The 15,010-nt window shown below is 34.9% G+C and overlaps 1 protein-coding gene across 13 annotated transcripts in view; it reads left to right on the top strand.

The window, feature by feature from the left end:
- FMR1 (fragile X messenger ribonucleoprotein 1) overlaps nucleotides 1-14,786 on the top strand; it is a 41,682-nt gene extending 26,896 nt beyond the window's left edge. Inside the window, exons 10-18 of one of the 13 annotated variants that reach the window (XM_077145494.1) lie at nucleotides 589-698; nucleotides 1,569-1,703; nucleotides 2,198-2,260; nucleotides 4,719-4,805; nucleotides 7,349-7,544; nucleotides 9,045-9,227; nucleotides 9,727-9,809; nucleotides 10,803-10,862; nucleotides 11,987-12,095. In XM_077145494.1, coding sequence (XP_077001609.1) covers nucleotides 589-698; nucleotides 1,569-1,703; nucleotides 2,198-2,260; nucleotides 4,719-4,805; nucleotides 7,349-7,544; nucleotides 9,045-9,227; nucleotides 9,727-9,809; nucleotides 10,803-10,844 — 899 coding nt within the window. In that variant the 3' untranslated portion in view covers nucleotides 10,845-10,862; nucleotides 11,987-12,095. The other 12 variants (XM_077145495.1, XM_077145496.1, XM_077145493.1 and 9 more) reach the window with 12 other exon arrangements.
- Nucleotides 14,787-15,010: the final 224 nt, after the last annotated feature.

Raw genomic sequence — 15,010 nt, 5'->3', positions numbered from 1 at the left:
TATACTGCTATATAATATGTGAGTAACACAGAGGAGTAATATTGTGTTAACTGACATGATGAATTTATACTCCCTTTAGATATATTTATAGGTGCTTAAGTCACTGTTTTGAAAAAGAGTATATTTTATAAATGGTGATATACAATTGTAAAATTATTTACCATGGGCAAAGGAGCAAATTCTAATTAGATAGGAATTGAAATTGTTAAATAAGCATATATGTATATTGTTGTATATCCTCCTTTTCCTTAATTCCTTTTTTGAGAACCTGCTGAGTAGTACATATCACAGTACCAGCAAGTTAAAACATACTCTTTCATGGAAATTAAGAACTACCTTAAAAATTCAGATTTACCTAATCAATTCACAGGAATCAATCAACTCTACTACCTGACCAAAGGTGTTTAAAAGTAATGATGACCTACTAAAACAGTTTATTTCTGCCTTGAAAAGATTCTTTGTTTTGATTTTTGAAGTCTTTTAATCCAATACATATATTTGAATGTGGTAGGTTACAGTGGGACATGCTTACTAGTTTGAGTTATGTAGTTTTAAAACCAAACATGAATTATTCCTTTCTTAACTTAGGCAAAGTAATAGGAAAAAATGGAAAACTGATTCAGGAGATTGTGGACAAGTCAGGAGTTGTGAGAGTGAGAATTGAGGCTGAAAATGAGAAAAACGTTCCACAAGAAGAGGTATGTTATAATACGTGTGTATCTGGTTTATCTTAATAAAAGACGTTTTTATTGTTTTAATTGGCATATTTATTTTAGTAGTCTCTCTAATATACACATGATGTGAATGTTAAAATTCTAGCTATCAAGTCTGCTAATGCCATGCCTGTTATAATGTTATAGTTGTAGATAATGGCATCTGTCCATTCGCTAATACTTTGACTTTGGCTTAGTCACTTTAACTCCTTTAAGTCTTATTTCTGAATCTTTAAAATGGGTAGTCATAATTTTTTAGATATGAAACCTGTATCTCTGAATGTGACATTGTGGCAATTTAATAAAATAATTATGTGAAAGTGCTTTGTTTATAAGGCACTTTTCAAATGTTAATGTTACTGACAGACAAAATGGAGACACTAAGTTTCATGGCATTCATAGTTTGGACTTTCAGGTTGGGAGTTTGCTTCACATTTTCATCTGGCATAAATCTTTTCCCTGTCATTCTCGTCTTTAAATTCTATAACCCACACTTCTATCTTCATGAATGTTTGTTCTTTGGTGGTGACTTCTAAAGTTTTTGAATGGAATGGGGGAGATGAGGGCATGCTCTTTTGTTCAGTAGTACTATTGTTTAAGATACTACTCCCCAAAGTGTCACAATTTCACATATCGTCTAGCTTTCTTTTGTGAAAGGGTCTTTTAGCTGAAGTGAGTCTTTGGGAGGGTTTTCCTGCATATTTAGGAATGATTTTTATATTCTGTAATTTCATATACCAAAAATGTTTAAAATAATTTGCACTTTTAAATCAGAATGTGATAATTGATACAATGATGGAACTAAATGAAATCTTAAAAATTGATCCTTTTTTCTCTTTTGTGTTTTGTACTAAGGAAATTATCCCACCAAATTCCCTACCTTCCAATAATTCAAGGGTTGGATCTAATCCCTCAGAAGAAAAGAAACATTTAGATTTAAAGGAAAACAGCACCCATTTTTCTCAACCTAACAGTACAAAAATCCAGAGGGTAAGAAATGTCTGTCACTTTGAAATACACTATTATTTCTTCGACTCAGATGTCAGATTGGTGTTTTGGGTGTTTTCTCTGGTTAGACTTGTAGAACTCATGTTCTGTTTTTTCCATTCTGATTGCCAACTTAGGCGATATGACAGACCAAAATAATACATACATTTCAGTTTATTCACAGTGACAAATTGTATGCTGTAAACATAAAATATGGGGTTACATTTAATAGTCACAATTTTCTTTTGAGGGTGGACTTTCATTTCTTCATGCTCTGTCTTGAAATTTTGCAGGTGTAGTGGTTCAAAATGTACCTTCTGATAGATGAATTAGTTACTACTTAAAGCCATATTTTAGAAACTGGTTTTCTATAGTTGAACTAACCTAAATATTTAGAGTTGGGTTTAGAAGTCCTACAGTGAAAGTCCTGCGTTCAGGCTTCTGTGTATCATTTGTTATAGTTAATGACATCACTTGCATTCCTTATACTGCTTTAGGTGTTAGTGGTTTCATCAATTGTAGCAGGGGAATCCCAGAAACCTGAACTCAAGGCTTGGCAGGTAGGAAAACATTCCTTGAAAAATACATTTTAATTTTATATTTTAATGTTTATTCCCCTTGTTAAGATAGACTACAAGTGATCATCAGGGTTGGGGGACGGTGGAGGAGTGTTTGTGGGTATATGTGTCCATTACCCTGGGGCTCAAGCTCAAGTTGCTTAATGTTGCTTGTAAGGCCTTTCTCGGTTATCTCTCCAGTATACTCTCTCAGCGTTCCTTCCCCTGGCACTCTGTAGAATCTTGAGCCATACTGGAGTACCTAGAATTCTATGAACATTATTATGCTCTCTGTTGCTTCTAGACGTGTGCACTTATTTCCTCTGGACACGTACTCTCCTCCTCCTCTTTGGTCAGCTGCCTCCAGCTTGCCGTGTCCATTTTGACTTTACTCCTTAGGAAGCTTTCCTTGTGTACTTGCAACAGGTCCCCCTACCCCTGACTGGGCCAAGAGCCTTTTCTCCTTATGTATTCCCATGTTCTCCCCTCTGTTTTAACACTTTATTACATAGACATTTACTTGTTGATCTCCCCAACCACATTATGAGTTTCTTAAAGGCAGGGCCTCACTTTTTTTTTTTTTTTTTTTACATGGGCAGGCACCGGGAATCGAACCTGGGTCTCCGGCATGGCATGGCACGTGAGAATTCTGCCACCGAGCCACCGTCACACTGCCCATCTCACTTTTTAATATATTCCCTGGTCCCTTTGAATTATTTGTAGAAAAACCGTTTGGGCTTACAAGACATTTAAAGCAAAAATGCTACCCATTTTACAAAGAGAACTTTAGCTGCAACTGGATTATATATTTCTTCCTGCTAGACAGAAGATGGAATCACTTCTTCATGGTGTCCACATTGAAGGCCTCCACTTTTCATTTTACTCCCACCTTTCTTTAATTTAATGTTCAGAAACATTAGCGATGTGTTTAAATTAGAGTGACACTTTGAGTGCACCAACACTTTGGACAAGTTGCAAGAGAAAATGTTTTAAAATTATTTGGTTCAAAATCTTTAAACCTGTGAAAACAGGTTCTAAAGTTTATTTTGGTGATACTTGACCCAGAGGAAAGGGGGTATCATTTCCTCATACAGCATTTTGGGAAATAATACGGTTAACTGCTTTGTACCAGGTAAAGTCAGTTGAAGGGGGGAGAAAAATCTCAGTAGCCACAAAAAGATGCTTTTGAGGAGAGATCTGATCCATAGGCCTGATTATTTCCATTACTTGTGTGTTATTTCATGCCAAATAGAAAATCCAGTTGAAGCTCATGGGTTTTCAGTAGCACCTGATTCTTCAGGTGGTGGTTGCTCCTAGGAGGTAGTGCTTTGCCTGCCAGATGAAGGTCAGTCTGTAAGAAGTAATTCTGAATTGTTCAGTTCTCTTTCCCATCAACAGCCAAGTACATGTGGAGGGAAAAAGAAAAATCTGTTCCAGACCCACAAAACATTTTGAAAATGTTGTATGCTGAATACAGCCCATCAGTAGCCACACCAACAAATGAATGTTCTTTTTAAAAGTATGGTTGGTCCTTTGTTTAAGGAACAGTGTCTTGGTTTTTCACACCTTTTAACTTTGCCCAGAAAATTATTAATCTAGCCATGTCAAAGTTACCATATGCTTTTCTTTCATCACTCATGAATGTTAATAACCAAGTGTATTTTTTCAGAAACAAAATATTAAACTGTTATCAACTTTGAATGTCTGTCGTAATTGCCAGGTGTTTTGCACAGCTGTGGCTAGGCTTTCCTACAACTTATGACAAGAAATCAAGACTTTTTTTCTGAATTTTACTGATGGACTAGAAGTATAAACTTTAGTATACTTTAAAATATATATATGTTCTATCCTCATACTAAAGTTTTACCACTGGGAGAAGATCAGACTTTCCTTATGATTCTCCCTTTTACATTTTTCAGAGTAAGTTATTGAATTGTATCTGGGCTTGCTAAATTTTATGCTCTTGAATGTGTCTATATTTCTTTCTCTTACATATTACTCAGTGCATTTTTACTTATCCTGGGTTTTTTTTTTAGCATGGACAGGCACCGGGAATCGAACTATTCCTGGTGTTTTTGCTTGTTGTTTGTGTTTTGTTTATACCCTGTTGACCTAGTTAACAAACCAATTTAGTTTTTGCAGAAGTTTATGCATCTCATCTTAAAGGTTGTATAATTTTGCATTATACAATTGTGATTTTTGCTAACATTTAATAGTAGTCTTTAAAACATAATAACCTGGTGAATTTTAGAAGTTGCTCCATTAATCTGCCGTTCTTCACAGTACATGTGTAAAATATAGGAACTGCTTATGTTTTCAAGTGTTGATTGATTTTTATAACAAACATCTCTATACCTACTGTTTGCCATATACCCTATGGTAGGGATTTAGTCATTATTTTCACTATTCAGATAAATCCATCATTAATTTTATAAACTCATTGTTGCGATTTCTTTTTCAGGGTATGGTACCGTTTGTTTTTGTGGGAACAAAGGACAGCATCGCTAATGCCACTGTTCTTTTGGATTATCACCTGAACTATTTAAAGGTGAGAACAGAAAGAACTATAACTTCTAATCTTTTTGCATTAAAATATAAAGACTCCATAATAAATATTTCAGCAATTAGGATTCATTCTAGTCTATATTTACCAGTGAGTGAATTATAAAAGGTAATAAAGAAAATACTTTGTTCAGCTTGTATTCCTTCTGGAAACATAAGTCAATTTTCTGTCATTGTAAATTTAAGAACTAATATCCCAATTCTCTATAAATTCCCTTAGTTCCCATTATTCTCCTGTTAAGCCCTTGGCTCTCAAGTTAAGTAATCCTGTGCATATCCTTTTAATCCAGTTGATCCTTCCTAGCCTTTGTGGGGTTTTTTCCCAGGCAAATTGTGCATCTGTATCACTTGCCTTTGTTGTCCCTTTTATGTCATGTATCAAGGAAATCCCAGCATTTCATGAAGTCTTCTGTTAAGTGTTTTCCATATGTATATTTCTTTATACTCCATTACACAGAGTATAAGCACTGTCATTTTATAAATGCTCGTTTTAGTGTTTGTCCAGTTTTGCTTTCCCTACATTGCAAGCTAGAAGGCTTCAAAGTGTAGTGGAAAGAGCACTGCTTCTAGTCTCTGTTCTGTAAGGAGATGACATGTGACTTGAGGCAAGTCATTTCCCTAGACTAGATGCTTTTTAAAATTCTTTTTGGCTGAAATGTTATGCATGTAATTTGATGTTACATTGTATAATGTTATGTAATTTCACACGATCCATTCCATTTCTATAGTCTCTTCTTTGTGTCTGTTTGTATCAAAATCATAATGTAGCCAGCATTAAATAGTCTTTAAAAAGTAATCTAATTTTCTGTTCTGCTATTTATGGTGCTACCTTTTTGCTGATCTCGTAAAAGAAAGAAATAGAAAAGAAATAATTTGTACTTGTATGTAAATAAGAGTGAAAGGAAGAAAAAGAGCAATAACTGGGCATTTCATTCATTCTTAAGATAGTAATTAAAATTTGGAAGGTTTCATCCAGGAAAGTTCGCCGAGATAGAATATCCCTTTGGTTTGCTTATTTGGTTTTGTTTTAAAGTGTGTTTTATGTGTAGTCCTTATGTTTTTCTTCATATTCTTGGTTTAAATATGTTTGAAGACCTAGAAAGTTAGGGTCGCATTATATCAAAACCATTGTTCTTTTAACTAATTTTCTATCTCATATTTTTTCATATTTTTCTCCCTAGTTGAATATTTTTGTGGTTATCAGAAACTGTTCAATTGCCATTCTCTCCATCACCAGATCTTCCCTCAACTGGGCCTAGCATCTCATGGTTTTGGTCCAATAGGATAGCCTGAACTACTGTTCTGTTTTGCAAGATAGACCTGTTTCATGAGCTTTAACTATACCTTTAGAGTAAGCGACTCTGTCTCTCCTTTGTTCAAATCCTGTGTAAAACAGAAATTGTGGGGCTGGCCACAGTGGCTCTGCAGGCAGAGTTCTTGCCTGCCATGCCAGAGACCCGGGATCAATTCCCAGTGCCTGCCCATGTAAAAAAAAAAAAAAATTAAGATAGAAATTGTGCATCTAGAGCTCAGATGAAGCTCACCTTGACCCTTACCTAATCTTTTTTTTTTTTCCAGAAGCTGACACAGTCAAGATTTGGTTTTACAGGGACTTTTCTAATTATTGTTCATATAGACAGCCTCTGCCTGACTGAGACACACCCAGTACTCCTATCATCATGAATCTAATTCCCTCTAGTCAATAAATGAGGTGTTATGGGTGGATTGGAAGTTCAGGGATTAAAAATGAGGTTTCATCTGGATTTGACAGAAACTGACATATTGGTAGCACTGTGGGTAAGGGTCTGTCAGTGGGCTCCATGTGTATATTTTGAGCAACTGAATTTATACTCTATGTCATATTCATTCTAGCAGAGTTGAAGTCTTTAGGACATTTTAAAGGCATGATGTAAGACCCAGCTTTTTTGGTCAGCTATTAAATAGGTTTTTTCCCCTTGTATGTGGGAATGTCAGCATTTTCACTTAATTGAAAACAGTTGTTCCTTAATTGTATTGATCACATCTAAAGACTTACCATAGTGTTTATTCTTTTAAAACAAATGATGGCCCAAACACAATGTTCTGTATATTAAGATCTTAATTGGCAAATCTACTCCAATTAAGGTTATTCATCATATGTGATTTTTAAGGTTGGTTGTTTAAACCTGAAATGTCATTTATCTGTATTTGTACATTTTAGGATTGTTTCATTCAATATCCGGTCATCAAGAGCTCCCAAAACTAGCAAATCTGTGCCTTAGCAATAAAATAATTGGATAATATTGCCAAATCAAACAGTATAATTTTAATGCTGAGTATCTGTTATATCTCTGATTTGGGACATCAGTAACCTGTTACAGTAATTTTGTTTTTAAGAAGACCATTTCATTTCCTGATAATTCTGTGTTTATTGTAAATTTAGAACTGAAATTGAAGTATTTCCAGTATACTTTTTATCTGATGAAAAGGAGAAAACTATTAACTAAAATGTCAAATTATTTTTACTGTTATCTTGTATATTTTAAATAGGAGGTAGACCAGTTGCGTTTGGAGAGATTACAAATTGATGAGCAGTTGCGACAGATTGGAGCTAGTTCTAGACCACCACCAAATCGTACAGATAAGGAAAAAGGCTATGTGACTGATGATGGTCAAGGAATGGGTCGAGGTAGTAGACCTTACAGAAATAGGGGGCACGGCAGACGCGGTCCTGGATATACTTCAGGTACAAACTAAGCATTTTACTCAGTAACTTTATCTGTTCCTAGACTTAATAGCTGCTAATCTCTACTATTCATTAGAATCCCATTATAACAGTTTCTCACTACATGGTTTCCAATTCACAGGGGGTCTTATATTGCAGATACATGTAGTAAAAACCTGACAATAACCCACACAGTTCACAGGGCAGGTGTGAGTTCTGTCCATGTTCTGATTGGGGATAAACCTGCTTAAGCCCTTGCGTGTTGATGAACTTCTTAAGATCTTTCCTGATTTTATTTCTGTATAGACAAAACTTTTTCATTTGTGTACTGTGGCTCATTTTTTGTCAGGCATGTGCTGGTCATACTTGCTGGATGGACTGTGTAAATCAGGGGTCTGCATCCTGTGGCTCATAAGGTGATTTTGAGTGGCCTGGCCAAAGTCAGCCCTAGGCACAGTCAAGAAGTAGGCGAAGTTTCCCTTTGCCTTTCCAGCTTTTCTGTCAGTGCTACTGCTTCTCTCCCCCAACACCTTTCACTGAACCCTATCCCACCTACCAGTCCCTACTGTCTTTCTTGCTCAACTGTATATCAACTATGTAACTTGCTAATGATGGTATATGGTGTAAGGTATAATCCATCTCACAAATATTTGCATTTTAAAAAGGAACTCTTTAAGATGGAAAAGCCTTCAAGATCCACAGGAATGAAGCTATAATGGTGAAGCTATAATTGGTCATTAGCTCCAACAGAGGAAGAGAGAGAGGTAGTAGAGTTGATATTCTGGAGTCGGGAAAAGATGCCTACTCCTAAAGCCAACCTTAAACCTAACCCTTAGCCCTCTCCTAAGAGTCTGCTCTTTTGGCTCATGAATTTTTATCTCACCATGGAATTTTTTCACCTCAGTTATGATGAGTTTATTATAGTAATTCCTTTATTAATGATGTCATTCCAGTGGGAGTGGGAGGGAAGGTTGTGAACCTAACATCATGCAGGCATATTCTCCTTCAACCAAGTCCAATCCCTGATCCCACTAGAGATCCTTCCCTGAGACAGTTGCCACAGTGGCCTGCTTTGCCCCTCTCAGAATTGCTAAAACTTGTGCATTCTCCTCTGTCCCTAGGCCAAACCTTGTTAAAAGGAGCTCTCTTTATAGAGGTTTTATTAATTAAGATACTGCATTTAACAGTTGTAGACAACTTTTTCTCCAGAGAGCACAGATCTTTAAAGGAGCACAGCTGTTTAATGATGTGGCACACTCAGGTTGGAACTTAGGTAGCTAATAAAATACCCATTTTAAAAGAAAATAAAAACCAAAAATAAGCAAAAACTTTTCAAATATTGTGAAGCCTTCATTTTGAATTTAAGATAATTTGTTTTACAAAATGGAAGGTGATAATACTCTGGTGGGCTTATAAATTGGAAAAAGTAATGGATTACCCCTAAAAGTCTCTGGAAACTTCTATCAGCCTAACTTTTTTTTTTAAGTCGGACAATGGTATATAACTTTTAACTCTCGATAGGAACTAATTCTGAAGCATCAAATGCTTCTGAAACAGAATCTGACCACAGAGATGAACTCAGTGATTGGTCATTAGCTCCAACAGAGGAAGAGAGGGAGAACTTCCTACGCAGAGGAGATGGACGTCGGCGTGGAGGCGGAGGAAGAGGACAGGGAGGAAGAGGTCGTGGAGGAGGCTTCAAAGGTATGAAGGTTTTCATTTGTTAAAAATAAAGGTGAATGTTAACAATTGTTTGAAGTTCCATGAAAAAGCTTGATGATTCAATTAAGTATTCTCCACATCCCTTTTCTCTTGTTTCCTGCTGATAATCATAGGAAAGAATCAGCTTTTCACACATGTAGTAGTTAATAGACTATGGGACAGCCTTCATTATGATTCATGGAGAATACATGAATAACCATTGATAACTAGGTCAGCTTCTTTTTAGATTTTAAACGTAACAAACATCTGAGAATTAACTCAAGTTGACCAGTAATGTAGTTAGTGCAGAATTGTGTCTTTTGAAACATTTTCCATTTCTTGGTGGTGTTCTAGATTAACCATCTTATTACTGGAATCCCTAGATGATTGATTACATTTTAGATTCTGTGGGTCTGAATAAATACAGGAAATGGAAATAAAGAAGACTGTAAAAGCATTTCAGAATCAGTAACTGTTAAACCTTTTAAAAATGTTGCTATAGGAAACGACGATCACTCCCGAACAGATAATCGTCCACGCAATCCAAGAGAGGCTAAAGGAAGAACAGCGGATGGATCCCTTCAGGTAAACCTATGTGCCTCTTTTTTTTTTTTATCTAAATTGTTTGAATATGATAGTTTGAGATTTATGAGTTTATTCTACTTTACTTTTAAACATTTCCAAAGATTACAAATTTGGTATACGTGAAGTATTTTCCCTTCAGCTTAACAGTTGTGGGCAATATTAGTCCTTCCTGATAGATATCTAAATAAGGGAAATTTCCTAGAGAATAAGCAGTCCAAATATTCATGAAGACTTTGACAGCCATATTGTGACTTTAAGAGTAATACCACATTCGTGGTGTCTTCCCACCCTTGCCTCACTCCCATTCTCCAAGGAAAGGAATATCCTGGAGTATACTAAGAGACCTGAATCAGCCCTGTGGGTCCCTTCTCTCCTTAGTTGCAAGGGTAGAGTGTTTCCTCCTTAAGTGGGAATTAAGGAAAAGGAGATATCTGTTTTGGGGCTAATTACCATGAAATAGACAGGCTGGTGATATTCAGCTGGTACATACACAATCAATCAACTGCTCGTTTGCAGAGTCTGGATAATCCCTTCCCAATTGATCATTGCTGGTGCTGTGAATTCATTATTAAATAATTTTTTTTAATTAGTCCTTAGCACCTCCATGTACCTTTGCTTAAGGGCTTTGTGTGTTTTATCTCATTTACCCTTACAGCAACTCACTGAGGTAAGTAATTTTATTATTCCATAATTTATGTGTGAATAGAGAGTGACTGAGAGAGGTTCAGTCCTTTGCTCAGCGTCACGTAGCTAGCATGTGGTGGAGTGGTATTTGAGTCCTGGTTTCTGACTCTCAGAACCCATGCTCTGTTATATTTCTTCTTTAACTTTTAATTCTTAATCCAAGACCTTAATGTCCCTTCCTGACTATGAACTGGTTTGGGACCAACATCCAAAGACTAGTGAGAGACTTTTTTTTAGAGCAAGAACATTTTATGATGGAATATTCCTTAGAAAAAATAGCAATTCTGAGTAGGTGTTAACTATTGACAGGTTCTTAAGGACCAGCATAGAAAAGACCTTGGACCTAGATAAAAAGATTGGCGAATTAATGTACGTATATATGCTTTACAAAGATTTAAGATATTTATTATGTTCCAGTTTTGTAATCCCCCACTTTAACTACCATGTATGATTAATTGTGCAATCCTATCACATTGGTTAAAAGGATACATATTTATAATTTTATTTATAATTAAAACAAACTATTGAATAAAAAGTTTGTGTGTTCTTTATGAGAATAGATGCAAATCAAAACTTGACAGCCACACATTTAAAACATACACTCAGACCCAACACTTGTACATTTCGGGATTTATTTAACATTTGTACTTGAAACAGGTCAAAATTTGATAGTTATTTTAGGCCTATTGGTCATTATTATCTTTTGTGCAGCTTCTGGAATTCTGTTAGCAGTGTTTGAGAGTTCATGTGGCACTAAAATAATCTTGTAGACCTTAGCATATTATATTTGAAATTGCATACACTCCTAGGATTCCAGTCATCCCACTGTTAAATTTCTTCAGCGTTCCCTATTTATTCCTGAGACAAAGTTAAGTCTTAGGATCATCTGAATTCCCTTATTGAAATACAAGTAGAGTATAAACCAGCACTCATATTTTTCTACTAAAAGATGATGAGAACCCTCAGTATGGAGAAATTTAACCTTACCTATGATAGATTTAAAAGTGTAGTAAAATAAAGCCTAGTTAATAGGTGAGTTGGTTGAGTTTTTATTCTGGTAAAGTCAGAATAGGAAGACATTATTTTGTTCTCTTCCCTGGGTTTCACAATCTTAGGAGCATAACCTGTTCTTTTTGAACCTCTAGACTTATAGGCATGCATATCTTCTGGTAGTTGGTAATAATAATTCATTTTAACTCTGTGTTTCTCATTGTTTTATTCTGCTTAGAAGAAGACACGGTAGAATTGTGAGTTTTTAGTCTAACTTTGGATGCAGTCACATGACCAATATGTTCCAGGAAAGAAGAATGTTTTGAAATCAAAAAACCAAATAAAGATTGTACCTAAACTTAATTTTTTGTACTACTTCTCTTCCCACCTCCATTTCCCCTTTTACCCTGGAATTTTCACTTTAGGCTTAAATTTCTTGCCAGGCCAATTACAGATTACAATTGAAGATGGTCTATATATATAATAACTATAACTTGTTTTAGATCAGAGTTGACTGCAATAATGAAAGGAGTGTCCACACTAAAACATTACAGAATACCTCCAGTGAAGGTAATCGGCTGCGCACGGGTAAAGATCGTAACCAGAAGAAGGAAAAGCCAGACAGCGTGGATGGTCAGCAACCACTTGTGAATGGAGTACCCTAAACTGCATAATTCCGAAGTTATATTTCCTATACCATTTCCGTAATTCTTATTCCATGTTAGAAAACTTTGTTAGGCCAAAGACAAATAGTAGGCAAGATGGCGCAGGGCATGAAATGAACACAAATTCTGTTAAGACTTAATTTTTTTTTTTTTTTTGGTATTGGCTATAAGCAACAATTTTCAGATGTGCACCAAAAAAAAAAAAAAATGAATTTCGAAGCATTGCTTTTAAAGTAAACTTAGCACTTCAGGACAAGACTTTATTTTATTTTATTTTTTTAAGTAGTAAGCAGTGATACTCTGTTAATTTGGGCCATTTTCCTGCAATGGGTGGTAACTTACAGTACATTTCAGTTTTTCTGAATAGATAGCATTTATGGTAACCGTGTTAGACTTCTGTTTTCGATCTTATCTAGAAGTCTCCATGAAATGCTATGTCATTTCATGTCCTGTGTCAGTTTATGTTCTGGTCCACTTTTCCAGTATTTTAGTGGACCCTGAAATATGTGTGATGTTAAATTTGTCATTTTCATTAGCAAAAAAAAGTTGTTTGATCTGTGCCTTTTCTATATCTTGGCAGGTAGGAATATTATATTTGGATGCTGAGTTCAGGGAAGATAAGTTGGAAACACTAAATGTTAAAGATGTAGCAAACCCTGTCAAACATTAGTACTTTATAGAAGAATGCATGCTTTCCATATTTTTTTTCCTTACATAAACATCAGGTTAGGCAGTATAAAGAATAGGACTTGTTTTGTTTTTGTTTCGTTGCACTGAAATTTGACAAATAGTGTTATTGAGAGGGATGTGTAATTTTTCTGTATAGACAGGAGAAGAAATAACTATCTTTTCATTTGAGAGAGGCTAAAACATTTTCAGGTAGGAACAAATCTTCCTGGTCGAAAGTTAGTAGGATATGCCTGCTCTTTGGCCTGATGACCAATTTTAACTTAAAGCCTTTTTTAATTTTATCCTCCCCAAGTTTTGTGAACTTTCTCATATTTTAATTTCGAGCTTGTTTCGGGGAGATAGGAAGGTCATTTCCATGTGTGCATAATAATCCTGTAAAATACAGGTACTTTGTCTAAGAAACATTAGAAGTAGGTTAATTTGTTTTGAAAAATTTGAAATATGAGGTCTAATTTATACCGGAATTGGAAAGCAGACTAAAGGATGGTTAACAAATAATACTTTTTCTTTTGTTTTTGTTTTTTGGGTTTTGTGTTTTTGTTTTTTGACATGTTGGGTTTTGTTTCTTTTTTATTTTTTTAATGAATGAAATTTACTGAGGAAAAATATGTGAAGGACCTTCACTCTAAGATGTTATATTTTTCTTAAAAAAAAAAAGTAACTCCGAATAGGGGTACCACTGAATCTGTACAGAGCCGTACAAACCTAAGTTCTGCCTCTGATGTATTTTGTGAGTTTGTTTCTTTGAATTTTCATTTTACAGTTACTTTTCCTTGCATACAAATAAGCATATTAAAAAGGCAACGAACTGCACATGATTTAACGAATATTAAAAAGTCTTTTAAAAGTATTGCCAAACATTAATGTTGATTTCTAGTTATTTATTTTGGGAATGTATAGTATTTGAAAATAGAAATTGGTACCTTGCACACATCATCTGTAAGCTGTTTGGTTTAAAATACTGTAGATAATTAACCAAGGTAGAATGACCTTGTAATGTATCTGCTCTTGGGCAATATTCTCTGTACATATTAGCTACAACAGATTGGGTTTTATGTTAACATTTGTTTGGTTATAGTGCAATATATTTTGTATGCAAGCAGTTTCAATAAAGTTTGATCTTCCTCTGCTAAATTGATGTTGATGCAATCCTTACAAATGATTGCTTTTAAAATTTTAAGATAGGAAAAGAAATCTATAGAAAGTGTTCTGTTACAAAATTTAACTGTTACCCTTGGAAATTTCACGTCATAGAAAGTTAGCTGTTATCTACCAGTTTTCAAGAACTTACTATTGTTTAAGAAAGTAAAAAAAAATCAACAAAATGGTACAAAAACACATTGTACCATTATAATATGCACTAAGTATTTTTTACAAAGGCTGAATTCAGCAAGACGCTAACTTGCTTAAGTGTGAATTACTAACTTCTAAAACTTACGTAATTTGATTCACGTTTTCAAATGGAGTTGAAGTTGATTCATATTACAATATTTGTGTGCTAAACGTGTATGTTTTTCAGTTTAAAGTCATGATGTTTTTAAAATCTTATTAAAGTTTCAAAAACCTGAAGATTGTTTATCTAGATGTAAATTTTTATTAAAAAGTTGCACTTATGAAAAAGCAAAAAATTAGTCTGACAGATGTTTGCTCCTGGCTTTAAATCTTTTAAGCATGTCAAAACTTAACATTATAAATGTGTGTGTGTGCTGAGGGGGGTTACATTCATAGCATATATGCCTTGTAAATTATCTTTTATGTGACTAAAGAACAAAAATGAAGACATTAAAAAATAATTTTCCATATCCCCAGTTACAAAGTTTCTACATATTAATTACATAGAGTGCTACTTAACTGCATTAAACACACATTTATATGTATCTGTGCACACATAAACATCCTATCATTTGGAAAATATTAAATGTGTCTAGTGAATAAAAAAAAACTTTTGATGCCAACATTTCTGTAATAAAATAAATGACAGAGTCCACACAGCCAAAGACCTTTGGAGATGAAGAAGGGATATGTCCCCACGGGAGCTTCATGATACAGAAAGGCAGGAGAGGCGGCTAGCAGATGTCTCCATGTGCTCTCCCAGCTGAGACAGATATCCCAAACTTCATCGGCCTTTCTTGAGTGAAGGTGTGTAAGCCGAGCCCTGGCATTGTGAGACAT

Source organism: Tamandua tetradactyla, chromosome X (genome assembly GCF_023851605.1).
Source record: "Tamandua tetradactyla isolate mTamTet1 chromosome X, mTamTet1.pri, whole genome shotgun sequence".
Taxonomy (NCBI): domain Eukaryota; kingdom Metazoa; phylum Chordata; class Mammalia; order Pilosa; family Myrmecophagidae; genus Tamandua; species Tamandua tetradactyla.
Note: the sequence above shows the minus strand (reverse complement) of the source record. Positions and strands in the feature narration are given on the sequence as shown.